Raw genomic sequence first — 9,612 nt, forward strand, 5'->3', positions numbered from 1 at the left:
GAAAAGAAGAAGAGGAAAGGAGATGATGAGCTCAAAATGCTATGGAAGCTATTGTGAAGGCAAGGGTCGAAGCCAATGAGGTGAGGAAAATGGCAAGGAACCAAGATGCCGTGGCCGAGGAGAGGAGGTTGGCGGCCGAGGAGAGAAGGGTGGCAGCCGAGGAGAGAAAGGTGGCTTTGGAGGAGAGGAAAGTGAGCAACGAGGAGCGAGCTAAGTTGTTGGAATGGGAGAAGCACTTATTCTTCTTGACACATCTAACCTCAATGCGGCGCAAAAAGAGTATGTAAATCTTGCCCAACAAGAAGTCTTGATCCAAAAAAGAGCCTTGGTTCGTGCAATGGGTGGCGGTGGCCTCGGCGCCATGGGTGGCGGTGGCCTCGGCGCCATGGGAGGCATGGGTGGCTTCGGAGCCATGGGAGGCATGGGTGCACATACGGCCGCCATGGGAGGCATGGGTGTACCTCCGGCCGCCATGGGAGGCATGGGTGCACCTCCGGCCGCCATGGGAGGCATGGGTGGCTTTGGAGCACCCTCCGACGCTTTGGCCGCCATGGGAGGCATGAGTTTTGTTTCTCTCATGGGAGGCATGGGTGCACCTCCGGCCGCCATGGATGCAATGTCTTCCGATGTGCCTTCTCACACACATTCCCATGAAGATGCCGTTGAAGATCTTGCCAACACCGTCGGAGCTTCACATGATGCGGTGCGTGATGCGGTGCGTGATGAGGAGAGGGAGGAAGATTCATCTTCGGAGGCGGAAGAGTCATCTTCGGAAGATGAGGACGAAGATGAAGATTGATGTGTCTTTAGGCCTTGAACTTTAGTTTGCATTTGAACTTGGTTGGATGAACTTGTGGGCATGATTTTGAACTTGTGGGCATGAACTTTTATTCATCAACTTGTTTGTGTCAAATTTCACATGTTTATTTTTTTTTCCAAAATATCATATATGCAAAATGCCCAGTGAATCGCGCGCGCTGTATTTTTGCGCTCTGCTGGAGCCAGCGCGGCTGCTGGAGCCAGCGCGGGCTGCTGGAGCCAGCGCAGGCGGGCGCGCAAAACCAGCCACAGCGCGCGCGATAAACAGGTTTTTTTACGCGCGGCGCTTAGTGCGGCTGTTAGAGATGCTCTAACACCCACGTCTTCAACGCGGAGCGGCCATCCATCTCACACCTCACCTCCATGATCAAGGATGAGGCTAGCAGCTGGGCTCGTGTGGGTGCTCTAGGACTAACACATCATCATACCAGAGACGTAGCCTTGCTGCCTGGGGAGCACACACCTTCACACTGTGTTTGTGCGCACTTAACTCTGACTGCCACGTCACGTCTTCATGTTGTTAGAGGTCCCCTGTAGCTACTCTATGCTACTTTTCCTACCTATCAGTGTAATACGCAAATTTTTTGCGTATTCGCGGAAAAATTAGATAAGCTCAAATAAGAAGGAAAAAACACAAACGCCGTACTAATGCCCATGGGGAAATCCAGACAAAGCTGAAAGTATGGCTTGATTTTGATGAAATACAAGATTCTTTTTGTAAATATGGCGGCAGTCAAGAGGTTGTGCCCATCTCTTCTCCATCCAACGGCTAGAGATGCATGGATGCAACTGATACATAGATTCGCCCCTTGCACTAGATACGTTCTCTCCCGACCAAGATTTCGGCTACCTGATGCCATTTTTTTTCTCTAGGACAGCGGATTTCCCGGTTACCATTGTAACCACAAAATTCAGATGACGCTAATTTATGTACGCAAACGTTTAGATTCAAAAAAGCCACGCTCAATTTATGTATGCGAATGTTTAAATTCAAAATATTTAAAATGTTTGCTATTTTTTGTCCAATACTTGCATTTACCCAGGGGCGGTCAGAGACGTGGTTACCGAAAAAGACTTTCGCCCCGCTTTATATATAAAGCAATGACCGACCACAGCTCAGATACAAACGCACACCACCACAACACACGCACACACCCAAGGCTGGATACATAGGCGCTGAGCGCAGCAACACTACCCCTAGTACTACAAGAGCAACCGGAGTCCTCAACCGCGGACACGCCAACGCGAAGAGAAGAAGCCGCATATGACGAACCGTGTGCTCCAAGGCGGCGCCTTCAGGAAGGTTACGTCACCAGAGCGCCGTCACTACCCAACCCGAGGATCAGAATTTCCCCTGGAGCAACACGACGGGCAATGAGAGCCGCGACGACGCCTTCAAAAAGGGAGCGAGCTTCGCCGCCGCCAGTCCGTCCGAAGATAGATCAGGTTTTCACCCCGGCCAACACTCACCATCATCGGACGCCACATCCCATTGACCACGCCGTCCACATGGCCATGGCCACCGGGCAGCACCTAGCCACGGGCTTTGCCCAAGAGCACCACGGAGCCACCACCAGGGCCGCCGTCCTGACATCCAAGACCTGGACACCACCTCACTCGAGATCCATCGCTACCCCAACCAAAGATACGAGCGGAAAGGAACTGCCTTTCGCACCCTTGGGCTTCCCCCAACGCCGAAACCTGAAGGCCGGCCAAAATTGGCCTCCATCGACCCGTCCTGCTGCCAGGCGCGAGATGAGCACCGTCCTGCTGCCGGGCGCAAGACGAGCATGATCCTGCTCACGGGCGTGAGACGAGGTCGGTCCTGCTGCCGGGCGCTAGACTTGGTCAGTCCTGCTACCGGGCGCGAGACGAGTTCGGGCCTGCTGCCGAGCGTGAGACGAGCGATGGACTGTAGTCGGGGAAGGGCCGAACCTTCGACGAAGGTAGCAACCAGACGGCGAGGAGAGGGCCCAAGATCGAAACGGGCCGCCTACAGACAAGCCGACACCGGAAAGCTAGCCGCCATCCCAGTCAACCCGCCGAGTTGCCGTGGAGCCGGCACGGCGAAGCCACCTCGCCGCCGCCACCCACAGCTGGGACCGCAGGCATGCCGGGCCAGGCCCCAAACCCACGCCGCCGGCCGGCAAAAGGCGAAATCCGGCCGGCACGCAACACCACCGCCGCCACCGTGCCTTGCCGACGACGACGGGCGCATCAGCCCCCGCGCACCGCTGGCAGGCCCTTGCCGCCGACCCGCCGAACCAGAGCCGCCGGGGCCTCCACCACGCGCAGCCACCGTGCCACCCACACGGCCCAGGACGGCCAGCACCGCCGCATCTCGCCGAAGTGCGCGCCCACCAGATCCGAGCAAAAGAAGCCCCGATTCATCACCAAAACGGTCAGCCGCCGCTCCTCCATCGCGAGGGAGACAGAGAGGAGGAGGCCGCCGCTCCCTGGGGCTGCCGCCCCAGCATCCAGTGCCGTCGCGCCGCAGAAGAGGCCGGAGGGCCATATCCGCGCTGGCGCGTAGCTCCGCGATGCACGCCTCGTCGTCCGGGGTCGGCCTTCGCGCGTGACCAGAGAGAAAGGCCCGCCGCCGCCGGCAGCCGCACGGGCTTTGCCCGGCGGGGACGCCCGACGGCGGCGAGGGGGGAGAGAGCAGGTGGGGGTGGCGGCGGCGGGGTTAGGTCACCCGAGCCGCCCTCCTAGAGAGCGACGCGGTTTGAGAAATGTGGTTATCGGGTGATAATCAAATTGTGGACCAAGGATAAAATCACCCGATTCTAAAGGTTGAGATAATTAGCACCCCTTGCGCGCCAAGCATCACCATTCAAACACTCAAGACGGATCACCCGGCAGAACAAAAATATCTTCCCACGGTTAAAATCCGGAAATATACACCCACGCGGCCACGCCATGTATAAATGAGAATTGATGTGGTTGTTGTCACAGGACGCCAAGTCAAAAACTCCATAAAGGTGTTTGGAGACTTGCGAAAGCATGAAAAAACACGGAAGCTCCCATATAGATCTATCACGGAGATTGCTCCCTTCTACTTTCTGCTAGTTGACGAGCGAGCAGGAAAGCGGCCGGAGGAGAGGCAAAGCTACGCAGATCTCACGTACAGCAACGCAAAGCAGCGGGGAAAACGAAGAAAAATCAGAGACGCGTAGCTGCAACCTTTGGGATTCCGAGCGTGAATCACACGACCGGAGACCCGGCAAGGAAAGCTGTCCGGTCTGCTTGCTTTGGGCAAAATTATTCTAAGCCATCTATCAGCTAGCTTTACCACTTGATTAAAGGAGAGATATTGGCAGTTTGGTACCCCAACCCAAAAGGGCCAATCCTAGCCCTGGGACAGGTGCCTTTCGTGACTTATTAATACATACTTCCCCATAAGTTCCTTGCTTAGTTCCACTGTCAACATTCTTATAGTGCTCACTCCACATGCCTATTTTTTCTCTCTGGTATATGCTATTGCTAGCTGCTTTCACATGCTTTATCACGCGAGGAACCAAAAGTTTGATCCTGACATGACCTATGGTGGTTGCAATGTTAATTGCATGCTCAGCTTCCGACTATAAATGCACCATTGGAGCCTCAGGACAAAGCCCATGCCTCATTTCAAGACAGCTTCTCTCATCTCTGTATCCCAGTGACCTACCCGATTCCAAGCCTGAGGCACCATAGCTTAGCATCCTACTTATTTCCCTTCATAACCAGCTCGACCATCTCTCAGAACCAAAGATGAAGATCGGGAAGGCTCCTGAGCTCTTGAAGAAGGCGGCAGCAATGTGCAAGAGCAAGACCGCAAGGCTCCTCATCCTTGCCTCGCTCCAGCGCCGTGGGATGGCTAGAACAGCCGTGGTCTCTCGCAAGATCGACGCGCTTATTGTGGCCGACTGGGAGAGAGTGGACCGCCACAAGGCTCTCGCGCTGCGCACAATGGAGAAGAGACCAATCATCGTCCATGAGAGTGACTTTGAGGCCAATTTCTCTCATCACTTGGCGGTGTTCAACCAAGAGAATGGTCATGGTGGCTGCCCAGCTGAGTGGACACTGCATCCCCTCTTCAACAACGACCACGACAACTGCCGTTACACTAAGGATGATGATGTGCTAATTGATTCATGTGATCAAGACAACGATGATGAGCCATCTGTCGTGGATGTGATCAGGAGCAACCAAGAAGCTGAGGGGTTGGAGTTCGACATGGAGGAGGATATTGACCAGGCTGCTGATATGTTCATTAGGAGGTTTCGGCAGCGTCTGAACGAGGGATTTTAGGGTCTTGTTTGTACATGCATGTACCTTGGCTTAGGGTGTTGTCTTCTTTTTAGGTGCCCAAAAATTAGAAAATTTTGTAGAAATCAATATGAGTGGGAGTTGAGGCTTGACAAACAGTTATCCTTATCATCATTTGTTTTTGAAATCTTTTGTTAACATCCAAGATCCCTCAGCCGTACCCACCTCTATAGGAAAAACCATCTACACCGAGTACTTTGCGGGTCGCGGTGTAAATCCACAGGCACTTGGCATACATACAACATGTTTGCCGAGTATCGTGTAAATTAAACTTGGCAAATAGAAGGTACTTGGTAATATTCGGTCTTCGCGAGTTTCTCCCCAAAAAGAACACTCAGCATAGAGAAAAAGCCCGAGAAAGGAAGCAAAAGACACTTGGCAAAGAAAAAAAAATCTCTGGGAAGAAAACATGTGCTAACCCATGTGTTTGACGGTCCCGTTACATCAGGCGTTGTTTGCCGACTGTCCACGGACACTCGGCTTATCTTTTCACATGTCTTTTTTTTAATGGTGTGACCATTTGCCGAGTACCCTATGGAGAACACTTGGCTTATATTTTTTTTGAATTTACTTTTTAAAGTGCAGTGATCATTTCGTGAGTACCCGATATCCAATGCCTGGCTCCTTGTCCTTGCCTCGCTCCATCGCAGGATGGCCACGGTTTGCGCCATCTCTCAATGGATCGACGCCCTTATTGTGGCCGGCCTGGAGAAGAGTGCCAAGCTGGACAACCACAAGACTTTGGTCCACAAGGTCGAGAGCCAGGGGTATTGGGATGGTTGAGGATCTATCTCACCATTTAGCACTGATTGATGGGGAGGGTGGTGCTCGTGGCTGCCCTAACTGGACATTCCAACCCATTTTCAGCGACGGAGTTAGTTGCTATTACACTGACAAGTACAACAGCGATGAAAATTTTGACGGAGGAGACGAGTCCTTGGTGATTGATGTGATGAGTAGAAGCCAGGGGGCTGAGGAGTTGGGATTCAACATGGACAAGGATATCAACCAGGCTGCCGAAATGTTCATCGGAAGGTTCCCTAAGTTCATGAACACAAGTTGGAAGTTTTGACACATATTTAGCTACATGCTAAATTGTGTATTTGGTGTGTGCGGGCGCACATTGAAGGAAAGAAAAACGCTTAACTAAATTGTTTGGATTACAAATCTTTTATCCGACAAAGAGTAGATATTATTGGCTCAAAATAAAACATCAAGAGAATACAAAACAAGATGAGCACACACTTGGCCTCTGCATAGCTAGAATGCAGACAACCAACACTAACACACACGCAAAAACATGCCAACAACTAGGAAAGTTATATAAGATAAAAACTATGCTATATGTAGACGAGGAAAAAAGAAAATAGCCCCAAAGCAATCACATCCATCTTATCACACCAAATGGAGAGATTGTTCAACAGCAAAACTTTCACGAAAGGAGTGGCGCTCAAGCGCCACCCTCGCCGGATCCAACGACCAAGGCCAGAATATAAGTTTTCACTCTGAAGAAATAGTCTGAGCATATCCGAGTAATGATTCAACAAGGTAACGACCTAAAAAAAATATCGTCATTGCCAGGTATAACCAACTCGGTTCAGATATAGGCTTTCACCTCGGAGCTCGACAACGAGGTGCATGAGTAGCACCACCGTCGCAGTCACTTGTGTTCTCACCACCACTTTTCCACAACCCCAACAGCTAAATGCGATATGTGACCGCCACCGCTGCGCAACCATCCCTGTGTGTCAAGTTGTCGTCTGTAGTTTGCATCTTACCGCCGAAGTCAACCATCGGATCTGGAGAGATGAACTACTTAAAGATCTCTTGGTGACAACCGTTGTCGTGGAGCCACAAGTGGTCGTTCCAGCACAATCTGCAGCAACCGCCACCTAACCGATTAGACCCGCGTCACCACCAACAAGCCCGCCAGATCTTATATTGACGTATAAATGTATTGACTAGTCTCTTTCACTAGATTGATCTTTTGGTTGCATTGGCTAGAGCATGCACTTCTATATGGTATCGAAACCAAGAGGTCTTGAGTTCAAGACCCGGCTGACGCAATTAAAGTGCGGCCCACTTTTGGTCCCCGTTTAGGCCTGAGGGAGCCACACATGGGGGGAGTCTTGACGTATAAATGTATTTCCTAGTCTTGTGGTTGAATCATAATGAATTTCCGCTTCATGCACAACCAAGAAGGAAGGTTATACAAACATAGAGTCACAGGCCAGGTGCTATGGTTGCTGCACTGCTCCCCAAAAGGATTAATGACATCTGCGCTTAGATCAAACCATACGTTCCTTGCGTCACCTGCAAACTCCTTCCTGTACTTTCTCTCTATTTTTCTCCACTGCAACCCGTCAGGGGGTACTAATGAGCACACACTTGGCCTCTGCATACGTTCCTTGCGTCACCTGCAAGTTCAAATGCAAACTAAAGTTCAAGGCCTAAAGACACATCAATCTTCATCTTCGTCCTCATCTTCCGAAGATGACTCTTCCGCCTCCGAAGATGAATCTTCCTCCCTCTCCTCATCACGCACCGCATCACGCACCGCATCATGTGAAGCTCCGACGGTGTTGGCAAGATCTTCAACGGCATCTTCATGGGAATGTGTGTGAGAAGGCACATCGGAAGACATTGCATCCATGGCGGCCGGAGGTGCACCCATGCCTCCCATGAGAGAAACAAAACTCATGCCTCCCATGGCGGCCAAAGCGTCGGAGGGTGCTCCAAAGCCACCCATGCCTCCCATGGCGGCCGGAGGTGCACCCATGCCTCCCATGGCGGCCGGAGGTACACCCATGCCTCCCATGGCGGCCGTATGTGCACCCATGCCTCCCATGGCTCCGAAGCCACCCATGCCTCCCATGGCGCCGAGGCCACCGCCACCCATGGCGCCGAGGCCACCGCCACCCATTGCACGAACCAAGGCTCTTTTTTGGATCAAGACTTCTTGTTGGGCAAGATTTACATACTCTTTTTGCGCCGCATTGAGGTTAGATGTGTCAAGAAGAATAAGTGCTTCTCCCATTCCAACAACTTAGCTCGCTCCTCGTTGCTCACTTTCCTCTCCTCCAAAGCCACCTTTCTCTCCTCGGCTGCCACCCTTCTCTCCTCGGCCGCCAACCTCCTCTCCTCGGCCACGGCATCTTGGTTCCTTGCCATTTTCCTCACCTCATTGGCTTCGACCCTTGCCTTCACAATAGCTTCCATAGCATTTTGAGCTCATCATCTCCTTTCCTCTTCTTCTTTTCGGTTTTGTCTTTCTTGCACCCATCCGGTCGTTTTGGCTTCGAGTATGAAACTGAGTTGGGTGTGGGGCTTCTCTTGCCGTCATCACTTGATGCATCATCATCCTCCTCCTCATCATCATTCATCTCAATTGCTCGCTTCCGTTTGTTGCTCAAATGCAAATCCTCCAAACCATCACGCTTCTTCCATTTCTCATCATCCTTTAACACTTCATAGCAATGAGGCAAGGTAAAGACCCTGCCTTTCTTGATCTTCCCCTTCTTGGTTGTCCTTGTCTCTTCTTTGAACAAGTTTTGTGCAATGTTGTACTACAAGAAAAACAAAACAAGTTAGCACTTCGGTCACCAAAAACAAGTATGATGAATATATATGAGATGCCACTTACTCGATCATCCTCATTTGTGCCACTTGGGTTAATCTTGTCAACTGCCTTTTGTACGGCCGCCCACTTTTGACAATCCGAGTTGATTGTCGACCATCGAGACCGAAGTGATCTCTCGGAGCGGTCAATTCCACTCAAGTTGTGAGCATCAAAGTGTTTTTTCATTCGCCCCCAATACGCGTCTCTACTTTGATCACCTCCAATGGATGGATCCCTCGACACTTGCAAATAAGTATGGCATAGTAACTTGTCATCGTTGGTTGAGTAATTGCCCGCTCTTCCTTTCGGCGCCTCGACAATTCCCTCACCCTCCTCGTCCACCTCAAACTCATGGTCTTCGAAATGGATGTCATTGGTTTGAGACCAATGCGAATTGTTGGACCCAACACCCATAGTGGACATGTATGCATCATTGTTGAGACTACAAAGTTTTTTGAACAATGCAAATAAGCTATCTATATGTGATGATGATGCATTGAAAAAATTAGAAGAAAAGAAAAGTTGGAAATTTTTTCACCTTAGGGGCATTTCGTCGAACACGTGGTGCGCGTCGGCGGCCGGCTCAACGAGTGAGCTCGCCGGCGCTTCGGTAGCCGCAGCGGCCGTCGAACGCCCTGCAAGCTTCTTTCCCCTCGCCTTCGTGGTGCCGGAGCCGTCCGCCGCTTTGTTTTTCTTCGCGGATGTTTTGCCCTTCTTCGTCCGCGCCGCATTGGGGACCTTCTTCGACGGTGCGGCGGCGGCACGGGACGGCGCCGGCGCGACGCCACCCGGCGCCGTGGTCATCCGCGGCTCGGCGGAGCTCCGGCGGTGGCGACGCCAGCGCTTCCCGCGCTAGGGTTTCCGGC

The 9,612-nt window shown here is 51.9% G+C and overlaps 1 protein-coding gene across 1 annotated transcript; it reads left to right on the forward strand.

Moving 5' to 3' along the window:
- The first annotated feature begins 4,466 nt into the window (after positions 1–4,466).
- LOC119297630 lies at positions 4,467–5,190 on the forward strand. Its single transcript, XM_037575348.1, has one exon. The coding sequence runs from the start codon at positions 4,570–4,572 to the stop codon at positions 5,107–5,109; it is 540 nt and encodes a 179-aa protein (XP_037431245.1). The 5' UTR covers positions 4,467–4,569; the 3' UTR covers positions 5,110–5,190.
- Positions 5,191–9,612: the final 4,422 nt, after the last annotated feature.

Source organism: Triticum dicoccoides, chromosome 5A, assembly GCF_002162155.2.
Source record: "Triticum dicoccoides isolate Atlit2015 ecotype Zavitan chromosome 5A, WEW_v2.0, whole genome shotgun sequence".
Taxonomy (NCBI): Eukaryota; Viridiplantae; Streptophyta; class Magnoliopsida; order Poales; family Poaceae; genus Triticum; species Triticum dicoccoides.

Excerpts from the sequence above, each read along its gene's own strand:
- LOC119297630 (XM_037575348.1), top strand. The coding sequence starts at position 4,570 with ATGAAGATCGGGAAGGCTCCTGAGCTCTTGAAGAAGGCGGCAGCAATG.